This window comes from Schistocerca cancellata, chromosome 2 (assembly GCF_023864275.1).
Source record: "Schistocerca cancellata isolate TAMUIC-IGC-003103 chromosome 2, iqSchCanc2.1, whole genome shotgun sequence".
NCBI classification, from domain to species: domain Eukaryota; kingdom Metazoa; phylum Arthropoda; class Insecta; order Orthoptera; family Acrididae; genus Schistocerca; species Schistocerca cancellata.
In genome coordinates, this window is record NC_064627.1 from 1,059,556,362 (window position 1) to 1,059,581,321 (window position 24,960).

The following is a 24,960-nucleotide window of genomic DNA, read 5'->3' on the forward strand; positions in this document are numbered from 1 at the left end:
GCCATGCCATTTCCACCTGGCGCCTCAGTTGGACCAGGGTTCGTGCTGGACGTGCAAACCACGTGAGACGACGCTTCATCCAGTCCCAAACATGCTCAATGGGGGACAGATCCGGAGATCTTGCTGGCCAGGGTAGTTGACTTACACCTTCTAGAGCACGTTGGGTGGCACGGGATACATGCGGACGTGCATTGTCCCGTTGGAACAGCAAGTTCCCTTGCCGGTCTAGGAATGGTAGAATGATGGGTTCGATGACGGTTTGGATGTACCGTGCACTATTCAGTGTCCCCTCGACGATCAGCAGTGGTGTACGGCCAGTGTAGAAGATCGCTCCCCACACCATGATGCCGGGTGTTGGTGCTGTGTGCCTCGGTCGTATGCAGTCCTGATTGTGGTGCTCACCTGCACGGCGCCAAACATGCATACGACCATCATTGGCACCAAGGCAGAAGCGACTCTCATCGCTGAAGACGACACGTCTCCATTCGTCCCTCCATTCACGCCTGTCGCGACACCACTGGAGGCGGGCAGCACGATGTTGGGGCGTGAGCGGAAGACGGCCTAACGGTGTGCGGGACCATAGCCCAGCTTCATGGAGACGGTTGCGAATGGTCCTCGCCGATACCCCAGGAGCAACAGTGTCCCTAATTTGCTGGGAAGTGGCGGTGCGGTCCCCTACGGCACTGCGTAGGATCCTACGGTCTTGGCGTGCATCCGTGCGTCGCTGCGGTCCGGTCCCAGGTCGACGGGCACGTGCACCTTCCGCCGACCACTGGCGACAACATCGATGTACTGTGGAGACCTCACGCCCCACGTGTTGAGCAATTCGGCGGTACATCCACCCGGACTCCCGCATGCCCACTATATGCCCTTGCTCAAAGTCCGTCAACTGCACATACGGTTCACGTCCACGCTGTCGCGGCATGCTACCAGTGTTAAAGACTGCGATGGAGCTCCGTATGCCACGGCAAACTGGCTGACACTGACGGCGGCGGTGCACAAATGCTGCGCAGCTAGCACCATTCGACGGCCAACACCGCGGTTCCTGGTGTGTCCGCTGTGCCGTGCATGTGATCATTGCTTGTACAGCCCTCTCGCAGTGTCCAGAGCAAGTATGGTGGGTCTGACACACCGGTGTCAATGTGTTCTTTTTTCCATTTCCAGGAGTGTATATATTGACAATATTATGAAAAGTATAGATTACTACCCACCACATAGGTAGTCACAGATAGGGACAACAAAATACTGTCAAACAAATAAGCTTTTCGCCAAAAAGGCCTTCATCAGAATAGGACAAAACGCACACACACACACACACACACAAACACAACTCTTACACATGTGACCACAGTCTCTAGCAGTCGAGGCTAGACTGTGAAAGATTACTTGTTTGACGGTCTTTTTGTTGTCCGTATCTGCGATTCAGCATCTGCACCTTATGGTGAGTAGTAATCTATCCTTTTCATAATATTGTCCTCATTCCATCCTGGATTTTCCACAATTCAACTTTTCATTTTTAAGAATAGTTTACAAGAGGTGATCTGAGGTTATATCTATAATGAACCACAAGTGCTCACATGATATCTAATCTAGTCCACAATAAACCCATATCATTATTTGAGAATAGCTTTCAACATAAACTAATCAGAAAGGACCTTAAGCAGAGATGTAAAAAACCATGGATCACTAGAGGGGTTAAAATATTTTGTGAAGGGGGAAGGGTATTGCATTTGTTGGCAAGAACAAGTAAAAAGCCAGTAGTTGTTGTTAACCACAAAAACTACTCAAAATTAATAAGAGATGTTATTAACCATCAAAGAACATGCACATTATGTGAGGAATCAGTAATTCCAACAACAAACTTAAAGCTATATGGAAGGTACTGAAATGGGAGAAATGAAAAACAGTCAATGAACAGGATAACATCACTATGATGAATCGCAGGCAGCAAATACTCATTTCTTAAATACAGTAAAAAAATGCAGCAAAAAGTATAACAGCACCAGTTCAAGAGCAAAATCAGAGCACTATTTAGAAAAAGCAACTCTCATAAAATTCCATCATATGAAAGTATTACCAACTTCTCCCACTGAAATTAACAAAATTATGTATTTTCTCAAAAGTAAAAGCTCATCTGGAGTTTCCAATCAAGTAATAAATATTTTTCCCATATAATAATAGTAATATGATAATAATAATAAACCCAGCTAAATATCGCCCCATAACATGCCTACCAACAATATACAAAATATTAACTTCAGCCATTACACAGAAATTAATGACACATACAACAAGGAACAAAATTATAAATGAAGAACAAAAAGGCTGTTGCAAAGGAGCACAAGGATGTAAAGAGCAACTGATAATAGATGCAGAGGTGACATATCAAGCTAAAACTAAACAAAGGTCGCTACACTATGCATACATTGATTACCAAAAAGCTTTTGATAGTGTACCCCACTCATGGTTACTACAAATATTGGAAATATACAAAGTAGATCATAAATTGATACAGGTCCTAGACATAGTAATGAAAAATTTGAAAACCACACTTAATAATCCAAACAAATTCAAATAATATCACATCACAACCAATACAGATTAAGCGTGGAATATACCAAGGAGACTCATTAAGTCCTTTCTAGTTCTGCCTTGCTCTGAACCCACTATCCAACATGCTAAATAATACAAATTATGGATACAATATTACTGGAACATACCCACACAAAATCACACATTTGCTATACATAGATGATCTAAAACTACTGGCAGCAACAAATCAACAACTCAACCAATTACTAAAGATAACAGAAGTATTCAGCAATGATATAAATATAGCTTTTGGAACAGACAAATGTAAGAAAAAAAAAGCATAGTCAAGGGAAAACTTACTAAACAAGAAGATTACATATTGGATAACGACAGCGACTCCATAGAAGCTATGGAAAAAACAGATGCCTATAAATATCTAGGACACAGACAAAAAATTGGAATAGATAATACAAATATTAAAGAAGAACTAAAAGAAAAATTTAGACAAAGACTAACAAAAATACTGAAAACAGAATTGACAGCAAGAAACAAGACCAAAGCTATAAATACTTATGCTATACCAATATTGACCTACTCATTTGGAGTAGTGAAATGGAGTAACACAGACCTAGAAGCACTCAATACACTTACATGATCACACTGTCACAAATATAGAATACATCACATACATTCAGCAACAGAAAGATTCACATTAAGCAGAAAGAAAGGAGGAAGGGGATTTATCGACATAAAAAACCTACATTATGGACAGGTAGACAATTTAAGAAAATTCTTTCTAGAACGAGCAGAAACTAGCAAAATACACAAAGCAATCACTCATATAAATACATTGGCTTCACCACTGCAATTTCATAACCACTTCTACAACCCTTTACATCACATAACATCAACAGATACAAAGAAAGTAAATTGGAAAAAGAAAACACTACATGGCAAGCACCCGTATCATCTAACACAGCCACACATCGATCAAGACGCATCCAACACATGGCTAAGAAAAGGCAATATATACAGTGAGATGGAAGGATTCATGATTGCAATACAGGATCAAACAATAAACACCAGATATTACAGCAAGCATATTATTAAAGATCCCAATACCACAGCAGATAAATGCAGACTTTGCAAACAACATATACAAACAGTAGATCACATCACAAGCGGATGTACAATACTAGCAAATACAGAATACCCCAGAAGACATGACAATGTAGCAAAAATAATACATCAACAGCTTGCCTTAGAACATAAACATATAAAACAACACGTTCCCACATACAAGTATGCACCACAAAATGTACTGGAGAATGATGAATACAAATTATACTGGAACAGAACCATTATAACAGATCAAACAACACCACATAACAAACCTGACATCATATTCAACAATAAAAAGAAGAAATTAACACAACTAATCGAAATATCCACACCCAATACAACAAATATACAAAAGAAAACAGGAGAAAAAATTGAAAAATACATCCAACTGGCTGAGGAAGTCAAGGACATGTGGCATCAGGATAAAGTTAACATTATACCAATTATACTATCAACTACAGAAGTCATACCACACAATATCCACCAGTACGTCAACGCAATACAGCTACATCCAAACTTATATATACAACTACAGAAATCTGTAATTATTGATATATGTTTAATTACCCAAAAGTCCCTAAATGCAGTGTAACATATACCATACAGTTAAAAGGAAGTCACGCTTGATCAAGGTCCGCGTCACTTTCCATTTTTGACCAGACATAATGTCTGAGACAGGAAAGAGAAATAATAATAATACTTTATTCAACATTGAATGATCCACTGCATATGTATAAAAACAGTTTACAATTCTTGATAAATAGCACAATAATATATTCTTCTGAATACATCATTGTTTAGCAAAATGATTAAATTACAAATAAAATGGTGCTTAACACTATTTACATATTTTTCGAAGCACTTCTTATTCTGCCTGTAAGTATGGTATTCTTCTAACGCGTAAAATGAATTTTGTAATAGGAATTTCTTTCACTGAAATTTAAGCTTCATTGTGGGTAGGGTCATAACTTTACTGGGTAGTGCATTGGCTAACTTTAAACCTGCATATTGTGGACCATTTTCCTAGAGTGCTGTTCTGTGGCTGTTAATGTAAAATTTGTCTTTATTTCTGGTATTGTACTGATACAAATCAGAACAAATGTTGGGTTGCAGTCTTTTAACAAGTGATATGGCTTTTAGAATGTACATATTTACTATGGTTAGTACACCAGATTTTGGAAACAAACCATGGCATGATTCCTTATATTTTGCTCCACATATGATTCTTATAGCCCATTTTTGAAGTAGCAATAGCTTATTTAGATTTGCTTTGGTTGTTGCTCCCTAAATTTCTATTCTGTAATTCAGGTGAGAGAAAAATAGTGCATGGTATGCAGTCTTTAGGATTACAATGTCTTTGCTGAACTTGCTAATCATATTAATGGTGAATATATTCTTAGACAACTTACATGCTAGAGTGTCAACATGTGTGTCCCATTTTAGATTGTACTTTGAATTGTTAAACCAAGGAATTTTACACTGAACTCTGTTTTTACTAATTCATTGCTTATGTATAGTTTAATTTCATCATTAAAACTACTGCTGGCAACTCCATAATACATGTTTTTACTACTGCTTACATTTAAGTGGCTCTCATTAACAATTTCATTTGTCACGTTACTACAGTGAGTCTCTAGTTCATTAAATGATTCCTTTTTACATACAATGGATGTATCAACTCTGAGTGCAATATCTTACTTCATTTATGTAAATCAAAAACAGAAGAGGACCCAATACTGAGCCCTAGGGCACTCCATATTTTATATTAGTGATTTTGGGTTTGTGAACACCACTTTCAGTTTTAAGCAGTACAAACTATTTTTGGTTACTCATGTAAGATTTTATTAGGTCATGAGCAGTACTCTGATGCCAATGTTCTATAGCTTCTCTAATAGGATTGTGGTGTTCAGGCAATCAAAAGCTTTCTCAAGATCAAGGTATATACCAGCAACATGTTGGTTGTTCCTGATGCACTTATCATCTCTTAATTAACTGAGCAGCTGGTGTGCTTGTTGATTTACATTTTAAGAAACCATTTTCATTTTCAAATATTAGCTTGTGCATCTGGAGAAAGTTTATAATTCTGCTGTATATGACTTTTTCAACTATTTTGGAAAAGACAGGAAGTATTGAGATTGGTCTGTAGTTTTGAACTTTTAGTTTGTCTCCATTTTTAAAGATTGGCATTACCTGAGATATTTTTAGTCTGCCTGGGAAGGTGCTTGATTCATTTATATTATTTACTGCTATAGACAGAGGAACAGAAACATTTTGTCTGCACATTTTTAATGCATTAATACTGAGGCCGTCATGCCCTGAGAACTGAAAGATTTTAGAGCACTAATGATATTAACTATTTCTTTGCAATTTGTGGGGGTTAGATATATTCTATGCTCAGATGGATGCCTTTAAGAATATACAGTGTTTGTCATTGATAGCTTCCCCTACTGAAGAAAAATATTCATTGAATATGTTAGCAACTTCAAGTTGATCTTTTACTATCATCCCATTGTGATCAATAATAAAGTCCATACAGGATTTGTCTTTGCTTGTTCTAAAACTGTTTATCACTCCCAAGACACCAGTAGTAACACTGTGTGAAGCCTGAAGCTCGTTTGCAACATAGTTGCTACTGGTCTGTATTAATAAATCTATATAGTATTCTTAATAAGTTTTGAAGGCCTCCTTTAGCTTGAGATTTTGTCTATTATTCAACATTGCGCTATGGAATAATTTTAATGTTTCCCTTGCTTCAATGACTTTTGTTTATATTTTTAGTGTGTTTAACTTTTGTGGCTACAACTGGGCTTGTGGTATCAAAACAGTAGTAGAAGTCAGCAGCAAATCTATCATAGGAAAAGCTATCATTCTCAAACCAGGGTATATGTGCTAACCTGGAGTTCAGTCCATTGATGTTATGATTATACATAATTCTTTTGCTTACATATAAATTCTTTTTAGTGACAAAGGACATCTCATTTGCCTCCAATTGAAGCTGTACTGCATGATGATCAGAGATGGCTAGTTTTAGAACTGATGTAGTGTAGGAAAGATGGGTCATGTTTGTTAATATATTATCCAGACATGTTTTGCTGTTGCCTGTCTCTCTAGTTGGTCTTGGATAAGTGGGGTCAGATTGAATTCATCATGTAGATGGTGTAGCTTTTTGGTGTGGCATCATTGGTTAATAAGTCTATATTTATATCCCCTATTATTATAGTGCTTGCACAGTCATTTAACCCAGAAAATGTACTGTTTATATATATCAGCAAGTCAGACAGGTTTTTGAAAAATGTATCTATACCTGCCACAGGTGGCCTATACACACCGATAATTGATATTTCTCTCTAACCCATTTCAGACATATTGTAACAAATCCATGATTCCTTCTATGCAGAATGCACTTAAGTCAATATCACTGAAATTACTTTCTTTAACAGTGAAGATCGCTATGTCACCCACAGACTTGTTTTTCCTACTAAAGGCTCAACAAAATTTCATGGAGATTTGTTGACTAATGCTAACTAGGTCTTCAGTGTACCAATGTTCAGTTATGACTACAATATCAGGTTTATCAAGACATGTAATAATATGCAGATCATTGTGCCTGTTTTTAAGACTACTGAAATTCTGGTGGATGACATTAAGTCTGAGTTTCTCCTGCTGGACTATGCAGGGTAATTTTGGGCTACCAAACTGTCCAGCAGGCTTTACAAGTTTCCCATGCTTGCCTGCAGTGGCTGTTTGTGTGGCAGATTCTGATTTGGTGGGTTGTGCCATTCAATGGCAATGCACTCATTTACACCACTTTGTGGAGAACTTCATCTAATTTCCTCAACAATTAATTTGCTGGCAGTCTTTCTGCCTCTTTTATTCATGTGCATACCATGAGTTGTGTGCATGTCTTTGTCTATATTGCTCACATTTACCAGGGACAAATTGTGAAATTTATTACATACTGTTTTAAGCCTGTCATTTGTCTTGTGCACATCCAAGTTCACTGTAGATTGTTCCATTACACCGTGTCTCTGTGGAATATTAATGATAATTACTTTAGTGCTTGGCTTGTTGTTTTGTTTCCTTTTTTTTTTACACCATATGTACCTCCCATGATTATGACACAATCATCTGATGAAAAAGACTCACTATTTTGCATACGCAGCTTCACCACAACAGACAACAGAACAACAGAAAGGGGTGCTCCAGTTTGAATGTGAACCACAGCTGTAAAGTCATCCTGGATACTCGTGATGTTTTGCGCTATTCCACAACCAAGACTATCTCCATATATTAACGCAACTCAAGGCATTTTTTCCAGAGAGATTTAAATATCCCAGTGTTAATCCCCTCCATACGAAATGTTATAAGAGTGGTGTCAATAAATACCAACCTGCTTCACTAATGTCACAACTTCGCAAAATATTTGAGAAGACGAAGTAGTCTAGAATAACATCCCATGTGAGCAACAATAAAATCTTCAGTCAATCACAGTTTGAATTTCATAATTGCTGCTCTATTGAGAATTCCATTTGCATATTCATTCACCAGATTTTACAAGCATTAAATAACAAAACAACTTCAAGAATTGGCTTTAAATTATGACTGTAGGAATATACTACAACCCCCTTCATATCACTCACTTAGGGATCATGAGGATTATATTACAATAATTACATTACAATATTACAATAATTACAGCTTGCACAGAGGCATTCAAACAACCATTCTTTCCATGCTCCGTACATGAATGGAATGTGAAGGAACACTTGTAACTGATACAATGGGATGTACCCTCTGCCATGCACTTCATAGTGGTTTGCAGAGTATAGATGTAGATATAGATACAGATTCTCTTAGATAAACTGAGGTTCTATGGAGTTGATAATATAGCCAACAACTGGATAGTGTGATACGTAACAGAAGGAATGCAGACAGTTGGAATTAGTAATTCAACCAATGTAATCTCTCTCTCTCTCTCTCTCTCTCTCTCTCTCACACACACACACACACACACACACACACACACACACACACACACACACACCTGCCTCTGGCAGCTGAAGCCATACTGCCAAGAACAGCGCATGATGGGAGAAGTATAAAAATTGGATGTATTAGTGGAATAGAGGGCTGAGTAGTACTGGAATGGCAACAGGGAAGGGGCTAGATGGGTAAGGAAAATGACTAATGAAGGTTGAGGCTAGGAGTGTTACAGGAAAGCAGGAATGTACGATACATTTATTATTTATTTATTTATTTTATTTATCCATCCATTGACAATAAATATTGTATGGATGTTGTCAAGGGTACATGCAAGTCATTTCAAGGATATGGGACACAAACAATATATATGTAAAAAAGTACAAAACAAAATAATACAATGTAGTTAATAATAATACAATGAAATTAATATAGCCTATCTACATCCCTGCTTGTTATTTTAAATGCATAGTCTGTTCTTCATAAGCCTTTAGTTTGTCCTCCCTAAACAGCAAGTCCTTATATACACAACACTGCGTAAGTATATATTTACATCACACAACAGCTGTCCTTTAAGTATGTAAATGTAATGAATGATTAGGTACAGATAGAGTATTTTCCATTTTGCCTTTATAAATATCATCAGAAAAGATTTATTGATCTACATAGTCATTTACAGAATAAAAACATTGTTCTACTAGAATTTTTTTAAATTCTGTTTTAAATTTGTTATCATCTTCTAACTGCCTGATGTTGACTGGCAGTCTGTTGTACAGTTTTGCACTGATATGGCTCACATGCCTTTGTGTATTCGTTCTTTTTGTTCGCTGAGTATGGAGTGCTGTGCAGGGAGAGCTCCCATCTGTGCAGTTCAGAGAGGGCTGATGATGGTGGGAAGGATCCAGAAAGCAGAGGCTGTGAAGCAGTCATTGAAATGAAGAAAGTAGTACTGTGTGGCATAATCAGCAACAGGGTAGTCCAGTTGCTTCTTGGTCACAGTTTGTCAGTGGCCATTCATGTGGGCAGACAGCTAGTTGCCTGTCATGCCCACATAGAATGCAGCATAGTGGTTGCAGCTTACCTTGCAGATCAAATGACACATGTAGCCCTGCCTTTGATGGGATATGCGATGTTTGTGATCGGACTGAAGTAGGTGGTGGTGGGAGGATGTATGGGACAGGTCTTGCATTTAGGTCCATTAAAGGGATATGAGCCATGACTCAAGGGGTTGGGGGCAGGGGTCGTGTAGGGATGGACGAGGATATTGTGTAGGTCCAGTGGGCAGCAGAATACCACAGTGGGAGGGATGGGAAGGATAGTGGGTAGGGCATTTCTCATTTCAGGGCACCACGAGAGGCAGTCAAAACCCTGGTGCAGAGTGTAATTCAGTTGCTGTAGTGCTGGGTGGTACTTGGTCATGAGGGGAAAGCTCCTCTGTGGCCAGATGGTGGGAATATGGGAGGTGGTGGGTGACAAGAAAGATAAGGCATGGGAGATTGTTTTTGTACAAGATTTGGAGGCCTCAGTGAGAACCTCGTTATATTTCAAGAGGGACCACACATCACAATAGATGCAATGGCCACATTTCGTTAGGCTGTATGGAAGGGCCTTCTTGGTATGGAATGGGTGGCAGCTGTCAAAGTGGAGTTGTTGGTGGTGGGTGGCAGGTTTAATATGGACAGATGTATTGATGTAGCCTTCTTTGAGGTAGAGGTCAACATTGAGGGAGGCTTTTTTTGGGTTGAGTAGGACCAGGTGAAGTGAATGGGCAAGAAGGTATTGAGGTTCTGGAGGAATGTGGATAGGGTATCCTCACAAACAATCCAGATCATGAAGTTGTCATCAATGAATTAGATTAGATTAGATTAATACTAGTTCCATGGATCATGAATACAATATTTCGTAATGATGTGGAACGAGTCAAATTTTCCAATACATGACATAATTAAGTTAATTTAACAACATACTTAAGTTAATATAACAACTTTTTTCATTTTTTGTGTTTTTTATTTTTATTTTTTTATTTTTTAATATTTTTTTTTAAATTTACAACTAAAAATTCCTCTATGGAGTGGAAGGAGTTGTCATTCAGAAAATCTTTTAATTTCTTCTTAAATACTTGTTGGTTATCTGTCAGACTTTTGATACTATTTGGTAAGTGACCAAAGACTTTAGTGCCAGTATAATTCACCACTTTCTGTGCCAAAGTTAGATTTAATCTTGAATAGTGAAGATCATCCTTTCTCCTAGTATTGTAGTTATGCACACTGCTATTACTTTTGAATTGAGTTTGGTTGTTAATAACAAATTTCATAAGAGAGTATATATACTGAGAAGCTACTGTGAATATCCCTAGATGATCATCAATAACGGGTGTCAAATTGAAAGAATGGAGTAATACTTCAAGGTCATTTTTCCTATTACCCTCTTTCAGAGAATCTACATTGAAGTCCCCACAAATAATAATTTGCTTCCCCCTGTCTGACAGATAGCACAACAAGGAGTCCAAATTTTTCAGAAATAAATGAAAATTTCCTGATGGGGACCTATATACAGTTACAATTATAAATGTGCCTTTATTTAATTTAAGCTCATAGGCACATGCTTCTATATGTTTCTCTACACAAAACTTTTTTGTTTCTATACTTTTTGCACAATAATAACTTTTGACATATATGGCAACTCCTCCATTCTCCATATTTTCTCTCATTAGATGTGCAGAGAGCTTATATCCACTTACATTTACCTTATCCATATCAGTAACAATGTGATGCTCTGACAGGCTAGTATATCTATTTCATCCTCAGCTTCTAAATCTTCTAAACAAACCAGAAGCTCATCTATTTTATTCTTTAAACTCCCAATATTTTGATGAAATATACTTACATTATTTTTAATTATACTTTTATGAGAACCTTTCCTTATTCTAACATTTGCAGTACTCTCCTGTCTGAGTTTCTCATTGTGCTTAGGCCTAGTTGCTATACCAGTGGTCACATGGTGTTCAGAGAGGCAGATTATGTCAACTGGGTTGGGTGACTTTAATTCATCAATGCAATTACCTAGGACTGAGATACAACTCGGTGGAGATAAAATTTCTGGTGATTGGTAAAAATTTATAATTGACAGCTGTGATTGGTGATCCAATGTGCTAGAATTGTGCTGTTTAATTTCTTTCCTAAACTGAAGATTTGTTTCAATCCTGACCTCTCGTAGAACTTGACATCTTTCTGTCTTACCTATCCTAAAAAAGGTGCTGCTCCAACACCTGTAACCACTGGTATTTTACCATTCATGACAGTGCCTCCCCCCCTTAAATTTCCTGCTATTACCCCAGCCAGTTTCCCTTTCCTGTTGGGATGTAGGCTGTGTCTGGTATAGTCCCACCTACTGAGAGAATCAACAGGAACCACACCAATATGAGCCCCCGCACCCGACCCAAGCAGCCGTTCCAACTCCAAATTAACTCTCCCAACAGAGGAGTTCAAATGATGCCGGTCATGGCGTCTCAGGACAGATACAAATTCAACATTGGTGTGTCTCGATGCCGACGCAATCTTTACCAGGTCACACTCTATACTGTACCCCGGATCTCTGTCGATGCTGTTCCCTGGCCCTCCCACAATAACCACGGTGTCTTCCCTGGTAAATCCTTTACAGAGTGAACCTAAATCCTCTGTCACCTAATCCAGACTAGCACTTGGTTTGAAAAAAATTGTGACCTTGTATTCTGGTCCTAAGATGGCCTACACCTCTGGCATGAGAACTGCCTAACAACAAAACTTTCTTCCTTTTCGATGGATTTCCTACATTCTTTTTCAATTTCCTATTGAAAAATTGTTGTGTCCTGTCTACACCTACCTCTGCTTGAGGCTCATCAGTTTCTAACTGAAGCAACAGGTCAAACTTATTTTTGACATTCACCACAAAACTGTCAGACTTAGTTCTAGGCCTGTTCCTTCTGCTACCTGTTGCCACTTCCCACCTCTCTTTGCCCTTCTCCCTCCTTAACCTGTCCAGATCTTCCCTAGCCTGACCTAGCTCAGCCTGAAGGGCAGCAATTTTCCCCTCCTGTTCCACTATCTTCCTATCTCTGCTGCAAATCCTACATAACCACTGATGAGCCTGATCCACTTTCCCGACACCCACGCCACTGCAGTCCCCCCAGTGAAAAAAACTACTGCATCCATCACACCAAATCCCGGAACTAACAATTCTACGGCAAGTCAGGCACTTCTCACTCATGGCAAAAATAATACTTTAGCTAGAATAAATCAATTAAATTACCGAAAATCAAAAAAGACGTTACAAGAATTAAGCCTATTCACAAATGTATATAAGCAAGTTTCTGATTTAAAATTCCGCTGTTTTTCTGAGATCTGTATTAAAACAATGAAGGTATACGCTATTTATTTTATATTTCACTCGATGGAAGGACAATTAAACGAGATACTTTAACTCTGATTCTCCAAAAACGTTATGAGAATTAGGCCTATAAACAAATGTATATAAGCAAGTTTCTGATATAAAGTTACGCTGTTTTTCTGAAATCTGTATTAAAACAATGAAGTTATACGCTATTTACGGTAGTTTACTTATTTGTTACCGAGAAATTAGTTAAATTACCGTGAAACAAGAAACAAACACGTTTACAAAATTTAAGCCTAAGCGCGACTTCGCGAAGTTACGATCTTTTCGTGTTTTCTGAAAAAATACTCAAAGAAAAGTCAAACCTTTAACGGCAAGACTAAATGATACACTAATGCATGTATTTAATTTGTTGTCGGCGTTAAACTAAATTATATTCCTGTCTAAATCACTTAACTTTCTGGAAATGGTTTCTGGCGTCATTTACTCGGCGGCCATCTTGAACCAGGTGAGGGGTTTGGGAGTCTGGGTGTTTAGGAAGGATTCCTCTAGACAGCCCATAAATAGGTTGGCATAGGATGGTGCCATGCAGGTGCTCATAGCCATGCCCTGAATTTGGTTGTAGCTAATACCTTCAAAAGAGAAGTAATTGTGAGTGAAGATATAGTTGGTCATGGCGACCACCTCCCCATCAAAAGGCAGGGCTACCTGTGAATTCAGTCATGTGATATACAAGCTAAGCTGCAACCACTGTACTGTATTCTACTTGGGAATGACAACCAACAAGCTGCCTGTCCTCATGAAAGGCCACTGACAAACAGTGGTCAGAAACAAGTGGACCACCCTGTTGCTGAGCATTCTGCCAAACATGACATCCTTCATTTCAATGACTGCTTCGTGGCCTGTGCCATCTTAATCCTTCCTACCAACACCAGTTTTTCTGAACTGCACAGATGGGAACTTTCCCTCCAATGTATTCTACATTCCCATAACTCTCCTGGCCTCAACCTTCATTAGTCATTGTCCTTACCCATTTAGCCTCTTCCCTGTTGCCATTCCAGCACTACACAGCCCTCTATTCCACCAACCATCCAGTTCTTTTTTTTTTTATTTCTCTCCTTTTCCACTACCCCCACCCTCTCCCCTGCCCTCTGTCTAACCTCCCAACCGCACCCAGCTGCCCTACCCACTCTCCACCTCATCCCTGCATGCTCCCACTAGCAGCACTTTACCGGCCCCCACCCCTACCCTGTTATCTGTCCCCCTCCCCATCCCAGCCTTCTCCTTGCCCCCATCTGGTTGCCTCTCCCATCATACACTACTGCTCGCAGTCTGGCTTTAGCTGCTAGAGACTATGGTCATGTGCATTTGAATTGTGTTTGTGTGAGTGTATATGTGTATGTATATGTTGTCTGTTTTCGACAAAGACCTTGTTGGCTGAAAGTTCACTTTCTTAAAATCTTTTTGTTGTGCCTATCTGAGATTCAGCATCTCCACAATATGGTGAATAGCAACTAACCTCCTCATAGTATTGTTACATTCCATCCTAGATTTTTCTTTGTTTGAAAGATAACACACTCAGTTTTCTGCACATCTAGAGATACTGTACCAATGATAAGTGTAACACAATGTGTTGAAATAATAAACAGGGTGGAAACTTCAAAAATTTTCAGTGTGCCTATTGATTAGAATTTAAACCGGAAAAAAGGACATTTTGCAGCTCAAAAAATGGCTCTAAGCACCATGGGACTTAACATCTGAGGTCATCAGTCCCTTAGATTTAGAACTACATAAACCTAACTAACTTAAGGACATCACACATATCCATGCCCGAGGCAGGATTCGAACCTGTGACCATAGCAGCTGTGAGGTTCCAGACTGAAGCACCTAGAACCACTCAGCCACAGCGGCTGGCATTTTTCAACTCCCAAAGTAACACATTTCAGCCAAATTTGTACTTAGAATCATTGCAAATGTTGGGGAGAGACAAATCAATATGCTGACATATTTTGCAGATGACACAGGCTGTAAAGCAGTCAATGAAGTGAAGCACATTGTGTTGTGCAGCATGTTTGGCAAATGGATGGTTCAGCTGTCTCTTGGCCATGTAGCTATTCATGTGGACAGACAGCTTGCTAGTTGTTATTTGCACATTGAAACCAGCACACGGGTTGCAGCATAGTTGGTAGATCATGTGCTGCTTTTACACCTAGCCCTACCTTTGATAGGATACAAGATTTTTGTGACAGGACTGGAATAGGTGGTAGTGGTAGGATGTATGGGACAGGTCTTGCATCTAGGTCTGTGGCAGGGATAGGAACATTGAGGAAAAGGGTTGGGAGCTGGAGTGAATTGAGAATAGACAGGGGTAATGCGTAGGTTCAGTGGGCAAACAAATACAACTGTGGAAGGGGTTGGGAGGGTAGTGGGTAGGATATTCCTCATTTCAGGGCACAATGAGAGGTAGTCAAAACCCTGACAGAGAATGCGATTGACTTGCTCCAGTTGTGGGTAGTACTGAGTCATGAGGGCAGGGCTCCTTTACAGTCAGACAGGTGGCATGTTTGTAGTGGAAGCTCACTGGAGAGGCAATACATTGGAGATCTGTTTCTGTACAAGGTTTGGGGTTTGGGAGAGGAGAGAGACAGTAATTTCAGCCTCAGTGAGACGCTTGAAATATTTGGAGAGGGACTGCTCATCATTACAGATGGGCCAAGCATGAATGAATAGGCTGTATGGAACGGACATCTTGGTGTGGAATGGGTCACAGCTGTAAATGTGAAGGTTGGTTGGTATGTCAGATGTGCACAGAGCTACAAATGTGGCCAACCTTGAGGTGGATGTCAATATTGAGGAAGTTAGCTACTTGGATTAAGGAGAACCAGATGAAATGAGTGGAGGAGACGGTGTTGTGGTTCTGGATCAATTTGGATAGTATGTCCTCAGCCTCGGTCCATATCAAGATGTCATCAATGAATCAGAACCAGCTGATGGTTTGGAATGCTGGGTGGCTAGGAACGATTCCTCTATATGGCCCATGAACAGGCTGGCATAAATTGGTGCCATGTTTGTGCCCATTGCTGTGCGATGACCCTGATTGTAGGTGATGCCTTCAAAGGAGAAATAATTGGGGTGAGGATATAGTTGGTCGTAGCATCCAAGAAGGAGGTTGTAGGTTTGGAGTAGTCAGGCATTGGGAAAGATAGTGTCCAATAGTAGCAAGTGTAGAGGAACATGGCATCAACAATTATGAGGAGGGCGCCATGTGGTAAAGGAACAGGAGCTCTGGGGAGCTAGTAGAGGAAATGGTTGGTGTCTTTTATATAGGATGGTAGCTTATGGCTTATGGGATGAAGGTGTTGGATCATGTGATCACAGATTCTCTAAGTGGGGTGGGTCGGGTTTAGTACCTCTGTTCATCTCAAACTTACCAACCAACAACAAAAACTTCACTTTGACAGTTGAAACCCATTCCATACCAAGAAGTCTCTTCCAACATCCTAACCATCCATATTCATACCATCAAGGACTAGCAGTCCATCTCCAAATATATCAAGCCTCTCACTGAGGCCTTCACAGGCCAAAATTAAGCCCATTCTCCTCCCCAACACCCAGCCTCTTACAGAAACAGATCTCCCATGTCTTGCCTCTCCAGTCAGCTTCCACCACCAACATGCTGTCTGTCCAGCCACAAAGGAGCCCTCCTCTTGTGACTCAGTGCTACCCAGAACTGGAGCAAGTGAATCGCATTCTCTGCCAGGGATACGCCTACCTCTCACCATGCCTGAAATAAGGGATAGCCTCCCCACTCTTCTCCCCACCTGTACCACATAGGTATTCCACTACCCACTGAGTGCATGGTACATATCTCTGCAATAGATTTCTGCACAAGACATGTCCCATACATCCTCCTACTACCACCTTCTCCAGTCCTGTTACAGGCACCTTCTACCCCATCAAAGTCAGGGCCACTTGTGAAAGCAGCCATATGATCTACCAACTCAGATACAACCACTGTGCCACTTTCTATGTAAGCATGACAGTAAACAAGCTGTCCGTTCACATGAATGGCCACCTCAAAACTAAGGCCAAGAGAAAACTGGATCACCCAGTTGGTGAACATGATGCCCTACATGATGTGCTTCAATTTAATGAGTGCTTCACAACTTATTCCATCTGGGTTCTTCTGACCAACACCAGCTTTTCTGAAATGCATGGATCGGAGCTCTCCTAAGCATATCCTTTGTTCTCATAACCCCCCTGGCCTCAACCTTCACCAGTTCCTGGTCCTTCACCTGCATTGTTCCCACTCCAGCTCTACATACACCTTCCATCCTGCCAATGAACCTACAAGTCCTTTCCCCTTCTGTACTTTTATTCTTTCTTCTCTCCCTCCTCCCTCCTCCCCCCCCCCCCCCCCCCACCAGCACGATCACCTGACGTGGCACCTAGGAAGTCTATCCTGTCCCCACCATTTCTCTGCACTCCATCATAGGCAGCACTGGCATCTTCCCTTACCCCTAACCATCCCCACCCCACCCACCCCACACCTCCTCCTTACTCTCCTTACTCCCACTACCCATCCTAGAAAATGGCTGTTCACATCAGATTGAGTTGCAGTCGCACCTCAGGACCCAGTCATTCATTCATTTCCATGTCTGGTCAGCATTTCTGAAAAATAGCAGCTGTGATAGCTTTGTCATTTCATTCGTAAACATCTTGTACTGTGCACGGGTTGTCCAGGAGGGGGCATACAAGTAGGTGTCTTGGATCTTCTTCAGCCCCGCAGTCACAAGAGGTGTCTGCACTTGCTGGAAGGATTCCCCATTTCTGCAGGTTGGTATTGCACTGGAAGACACCCACTCTTAGGTGGTTGAGGGACCTCCATACAGGGTATTGTATGTTTGCGTCAGGAGCTAGTTCGTCTTTTGGTGATACATCCATGGGCAGTGAGCTCTTCAATGTTGCAAGACGAATTGCCTCCAGTACTCCCTCCAGTGGCGCAGTCCTAGCAAGGAAACTCAGGACCAGGTGATTTTGTCAGAAGCTTAAATATTTTAGCAGTAATTTTCCTCACGCATGTCTGTGACACAACACCTCCTCCATGCCGTGAGTAGCAATATACTCTTTCCACATTGTTGTTATACAGTCCTTGTCTTTCCACTGTTTGATTGTACTGTTAATTATCTAGTTTATTCCAAGACTTCTTTGAGCATTGTACCATTACATTAAAATTGCAAATATTTTCCCCATTATTACACTGATATGTTGTGTTGCTTCTCACATCACCACTTTGTTTCATTTTGGCTGTTGTGATTTTATTTCTCTTTGAACTGTTTATGGAATTCTGTAAGCATACCTTTTTCTTGATTTCACAATTTATTAATCTTCGTATATGTACCATTATTCACAGTGTACATTATATGCCTATATTTCTTCTCTGTTTTCATTACATATCATCAGGATGAATTATGACTTTGCTGCTGGATTTTCTTCTTTCTCATATTTTCTTCCAGTTCTTTCTGTTGAGACTCTTTTTTGTGGTCGACACAAAGACAAAACACTTGAATGTTCCAGGGGACTACCAATTTATTATATAGATTAGTTCTGTATAACATTCATTAGAATAAATGAATTACTTTTGGTATGCTGAAGAACGTGCAGTAACCAAGTCATCCTCATCAGTTTCAAGATTTGTAAGCAGGACTCATGTGTCTACACACTTTCAAGACTGGTTTAATGATCCTATTTTCTCTTAAATATTTTATTGCTGAACACAACACACACTACAAAATGTATGTATTTACAGATCTGCATGACATCTGTTGAGCATTTTGGTTCTGTATTTCAGAAATACTTGGTAACACTTCATGGGCAGAAGATATGAGTGAAAATTATGAGACAGTCTTTCCCATATCTTTCTTGTATGAACGGAATACTTCACGATCAAGGCAAATCAGCAGAGAGCTGAGGAGTTTCTACCTCGGCACTGAACCAATAACAAATAATTCTAGGACTGGACTCGGCCAAGTAAGTAAAAAATGAAAATGCCACATGAAATCTCAATCACAAAAGAGTATGGGTGCTCACTAAATTGTGCCTTTAAGAGCTTCAGCAAGTATTTTGCATATTTTCATTCAGTGATCTCATATGGAATAATGTTCTGCAGCAACACATTTTTAAGAAAGAAATTCTTCATTGCTCAAAAACTATACTGTAAAAATAATATGTAGTACTTACTCATGTTCATCTTGTAAACACCTGCTTAAGGATCTATGCATTTTGAGTATGGCTTCACAGTATATTTATTCCATTGTGAAGTTTGTTGTACATAACCAATTACAGTTGAAAAGGAACAGTGGTGTATATAATTACAATACAAAAATGGCATTCATTATTTCACATTAATGTTGTCTTTAGTACAAAAAAGTAGTGCACAATGCTGCCACCAAAATTTTTGAACACTAACGATGATATAAAATATCTGACTGACAGCAAAGTTAAATTTGAAAACTAACTGAGAAAGTTTCTACTTGACATTTCCTTCTATTTCATAGAAGAATTTCTATTTTTGTAATGTGTAAAAGATGATGGGGAGGAACCTACATCTGTACTTACAAAAAATAAAAATAAAAGAAAGCACATGCAAAAGTGAGCATGTACCCATTTTCACATATGAATGTGTAATATGAGTGTAAAATGACTCATTCCATATCATTACGGCAAACAATACAAATAATCCAGGGAACATTAAGCAGACTAACTGATTATGAAGGTAGGGAAATAATTTTGAAAATGAAAGATAGCACTGAGATATGTGTTCCTTGTCATTTAACTGTTTCATCAGGTTACCTTCCATTAAGAATGTGGGACCACTCAGTCACTGTGATACGATTTATAAATTATAGACTGCCTGCTGTGCTCTATAATTTATAAATTTCACTGTTTTTCTACATTGTGTCAAGTGATTGTGAATGAGGTAAAACAAACTACTTTTCAGTTTTAACTTTATGAAACAGAAGAGTTTAATTTCCAGCTACTCATTAAAGTAAGCATCATTGCTAGCTATTATCACCTGGAAATAATGAAATGCTGTAGGTTGCCATTTCTCTATGCAGTGTCTTTCTTTTTTCCTGTAGGCTAGGGGTGAGAGGCCACTACACAGAGGTTGAGGTGTGGTGGGGATGGGGAGTGGTAGGGGACGATTGGGAGGGAGGAGAGGGTCAGAGGCACTGGCCGGTGGTAGCTAGGAAAACGCAGCTGGAAGATAAAACACTTTTATTAAGCATGTGCTGCAGCATTCGTAGTGCAGTGATGCTGGGGTCATGCCCCCTTGGGTGTAAAGCATGGTGGCTCCAGTGACTGCTGTGGAAGCTGGATATCTGGCTGCAATGTCTGCACCCAGTGTTACTGACACTTGTTTTGTCTGCTCAGCAATGTGTACTCCAGTTTACATAGTGTGGGGGCATATGGGAAGTGCCTGAGGCAAGTATATCAACTAGAATTCTTGTAGAGGTACTAGAACCTGGATGAAGAGTTTGTCTCTGCAGGCAGTAGTAACAGATGCTGGAATGCTCGCCCTGGACAAAAGCCACTGCCCTCCAAGACAGAAGTTCAGATGCTGCTGTGCAGAGCCTGGGAGTACCTCATCTGTCACACAGCACAGTGGTAGACTTAGCACTCAGAGTTAGTATGGCAAAGGTAACAGCCCTGTCCAGCACTGCAGTCTGTTAACCCATAATCTGGCAGTAACTGCCGTGGTCGTCACACTGTGGTGGGTGCTGCCAGACTACTCATATACCTGCTAAAATCTGTGAGTATTTATACTGGTTAATGACACATTTGTTCTGCCAATGCGTTGTTTCCAACCATGTATAAATCAAATCATGATAATGCCCAAATTTTAGCAGCAGCAGTAAACACCTCTTAACCCCCCCCCCCCCCCCCCCCACACACCACTTTGGAGTGACCTGACCTCTGGGTCTCTACCCTTGACTGGTCTATAACAAAAGACTCCTCATATATGAACACAACATATATTATTTACAGTCTCCTTAAAATTATGCTCCTCATGGTATTGCTGTACGTGCTGAAGCATCTTTCTGCTGAAATTTGTCCCTCTTACATGCCTATTAGCCAGTTCAAGGAAAGGATTAGGTCAGATATATCAAATTTTGTATAGGGAGCATCTCTGGTACATCTGAGCTGTGTAATATTTGACTTGGTCTCTCCTATAACAATGGCTTGCAAGTGAAATGTTAGCCCTGCAATGTCACATTCTGTTTTGTTTTTATTAACCCACTTACATGCAGTTCCAATTGCTTAGCTCCTGTGAGTCTCTCCTGTTAGCATCCATTAACTAACGCCATTATGGTACCGTATTGTTCATTAATTAAATCCAGTGCTGCCCTGCTTCACTCCTGGTGAAGGAGTGAAGCACGACAATAATTAGGATTCCCCTCATCTCTGTCTCTGGCATGCAGCAACCTGGGAACAGGGAGTTTCAATCATTCCCCCTCCTCCCCTCCCCCTTTCCCTGGAAAGGCCTGCTTCTTTCTGTGTTTACTAAACACAGAAAGAAGCACCAAACACAAAACAGCAATACTTTCCAATCAAAGTCAGCTACCCAACCATATAAAAGCTTCCTGACACATACATAACATTATCCAAATTAACATTACAATTCACCTTACCCCTTAATTGTACACAACACAATACGCAACACTAAATACCCCTTCCTGTTTCCTGGACCTCAATCCATATGAAATATCATGCACACATCACATAAGGTTCTTGCATCCACCTTTCTTCCCACTGCCCCTCACCTTCTTGCTGGTGGATGGCAACATTTGCACCAACACACCTTGAAATGCTCTCAGGCATCCAACATGAACTACAGATGTATGAGCTGGTTATTGCAGTTTTATGTACACTGGGGACATTGTTTCAATCACCTGGCATGTTCCTTGGCACTTTGTAACAAAATTTACCCCTTATGCTCAAGTCTACATCTACATCTACATCTACATTTATACTCCGCAAGCCACCCAAGGGTGTGTGGCGGAGGGCACTTTACGTGCCACTGTCATTACCTCCCTTTCCTGTTCCAGTCGTGTATGGTTCGCGGGAAGAACGACTGTCTGAAAGCCTCTGTGCGCGCTCTAATCTCTCTAATTTTACATTCGTGATCTCCTCGGGAGGTATAAGTAGGGGGAAGCAATATATTTGATACCTCATCCAGAAACGCACCCTCTCAAAACCTGGCGAGCAAGCTACACCGCGATGCAGAGCGCCTCTCTTGCAGAGTCTGCCACTTGAGTTTGTTAAACACCTCCGTAACGCTATCACGGTTACCAAATAACCCTGTGACGAAATGCGCCGCTCTTCTTTGGATCTTCTCTATCTCCTCCGTCAACCCGATCTGGTACAGATCCCACACTGATGAGCAATACTCAAGTATGGGTCGAACGAGTGTTTTGTAAGCCACCTCCTTTGTTGATGGACTACATTTTCTAAGGACTCTCCCAATGAATCTCAACCTGGTACCCGCCTTACCAACAATTAATTTTATATGATCATTCCACTTCAAATCGTTCCGCACGCATACTCCCAGATATTTTACAGAAGTAACTGCTACCAGTGTTTGTTCCGCTATCATATAATCATACAATTCCTGGGACCGAGAGCTGGCTGAAACCCAAAGTGGAAAGCTCTGAGATATTTAGCAAGTCGTGGAACATATATCGAAAAGACAGGTTAGAGGCCCTAGGAGGAGGAGTGTTCATTGCAGTTGACAAAAATATTGCACAGTGAAGCCATCTGATTGCATATAACAGGTATAGGTGTAAGTTAATTGTTGAATGTTTTTAGTGGCTAGTTCCAGGGTCATTCAAAGAAAGTCTACGGTCAACTGCATGTTCATACCCAGATCATGCAATACTAGTTGGAGGTGACTTTAACCTGCCGAATATAGACTGGTATGTCTATGGATTCATTGCAGAGGAGTACAGACAGACAGTTGTACCAAATTCTTTTGACTACGTTTTCTGATAACTGTCTTAAGCTGCTAGCTCGGCAGCACACATGCAATGGAAATATCTTAGACCTTGCAGCTATAAATAGGTTGGACCTTATTGCAAATGTCACTACAGAAATGGGGATTAGCAATCATGATGTCATTATAGCATCTGTGATTACAAAAGTTAATAAATCAGTCAAGAAGGCTAGGAAATTATTTCTGCTAAGTAGAGCAGATAAGCAGTTAAACACCTCACTTAGACAGTGAATTGGCGTCACTTAGTTCCATTAAGCTGGATGTAGAGGAATTATGGGCAAAGTTTAAGAAGATTGTAAATCGTGATCTGGAGAGTTACATGCCCTTGCAAGATGGCACCAGTAGGTCAGTGCAGAGCTGTGTCAGTCTCAGTAGAAAGGCAATTTTATAATAACTCATCATGTAAAAAATGTAACAAACGTGTGATGAAGGGCGTCCCATGTGTGAAGTGCAACTTCTGGTTACATGAGAGGTGTTGTTGTTGTTGTGGTCTTCGGTCCTGAGACTGGTTTGATGCAGCTCTCCATGCTACTCTATTCTGTGCAAGCTTCTTCATCTCCCAGTATCTACTGCAACCTACATCCTTCTGAATCTGCTTAGTGTATTCATCTCTTGGTCTCCCTCTACGATTTTTACCCTCCACACTGCCCTCCAATGCTAAATTTGTGATCCCTTGATGCCTCAAAACATGTCCTACCAACCGATCCCTTCTTCTAGTCAAGTTGTGCCACAAACTTCTCTTCTCCCCAATCCTATTCAATACCTCCTCATTAGTTACGTGATCTACCCACCTTATCTTCAGCATTCTTCTGTAGCACCACATTTCGAAAGCTTCTATTCTCTTCTTGTCCAAACTAGTTATCGTCCATGTTTCACTTCCATACATGGCTACACTCCATACAAATACTTTCAGAAACGACTTCCTGACACTTAAATCTATACTCGATGTTAACAAATTCCTCTTCTTGAGAAACGCTTTCCTTGCCATTGCCAGTCTACATTTTATATCCTCTCTACTTCGACCATCATCGGTTATTTTACTCCCTAAATAGCAAAACTCCTTTACTACTTTAAGTTTCTCATTTCCTAATCTAATTCCCTCAGCATCACCCGACTTAATTTGACTACATTCCATTATCCTCGTTTTACTTTTGTTGATGTTCATCTTATATCCTCCTTTCAAGACACTGTCCATTCCGTTCAACTGCTCTTCCAAGTCCTTTGCTGTCTCTGACAGAATTACAATGTCATCGGCGAACCTCAAAGTTTTTACTTCTTCTCCATGAATTTTAATACCTACTCCGAATTTTTCTTTTGTTTCCTTTACTGCTTGCTCAATATACAGATTGAATAACATCGGGGAGAGGCTACAACCCTGTCTTACTCCTTTCCCAACCACTGCTTCCCTTTCATGCCCCTCGACTCTTATAACTGCCACCTGATTTCTGTACAAACTGTAAATAGCCTTTCGCTCCCTGTATTTTACCCCTGCCACCTTCAGAATTTGAAAGAGAGTATTCCAGTTAACATTGTCAAAAGCTTTCTCTAAGTCTACAAATGCTAGAAACGTAGGTTTGCCTTTTCTTAATCTTTCTTCTAAGATAAGTCGTAAGGTCAGTATTGCCTCACGTGTTCCAACATTTCTACGGAATCCAAACTGATCTTCCCCGAGGTCGACTTCTACCAGTTTCTCCATTCGTCTGTAAAGAATTCGTGTTAGTATTTTGCAGCTGTGACTTATTAAACTGATAGTTCGGTAATTTTCACATCTGTCAACACCTGCTTTCTTTGGGATTGGAATTATTATATTCTTCTTGAAGTCTGAGGGTATTTCGCCTGTCTCATACATCGTGCTCACCAGATGGTAGAGTTTTGTCATGACTGGCTCTCCCGAGGCCATCAGT

The 24,960-nt window shown here is 40.2% G+C and overlaps 1 protein-coding gene across 2 annotated transcripts in view; it reads left to right on the top strand.

Moving 5' to 3' along the window:
* The window catches only part of LOC126163058 (juvenile hormone esterase-like), a 285,106-nt gene that overhangs the window by 209,630 nt on the left and 50,516 nt on the right, over positions 1-24,960 (top strand). The window contains exon 7 of one of the 2 annotated variants that reach the window (XM_049919958.1): positions 18,854-19,032. The exons of the other annotated variant lie outside the window; for it this stretch is intronic. Within the exon in view, the coding sequence (XP_049775915.1) occupies positions 18,854-19,032 (179 nt within the window). The remainder of the gene's footprint in view (positions 1-18,853; positions 19,033-24,960) is intronic. 2 annotated transcript variants of the gene reach the window in all.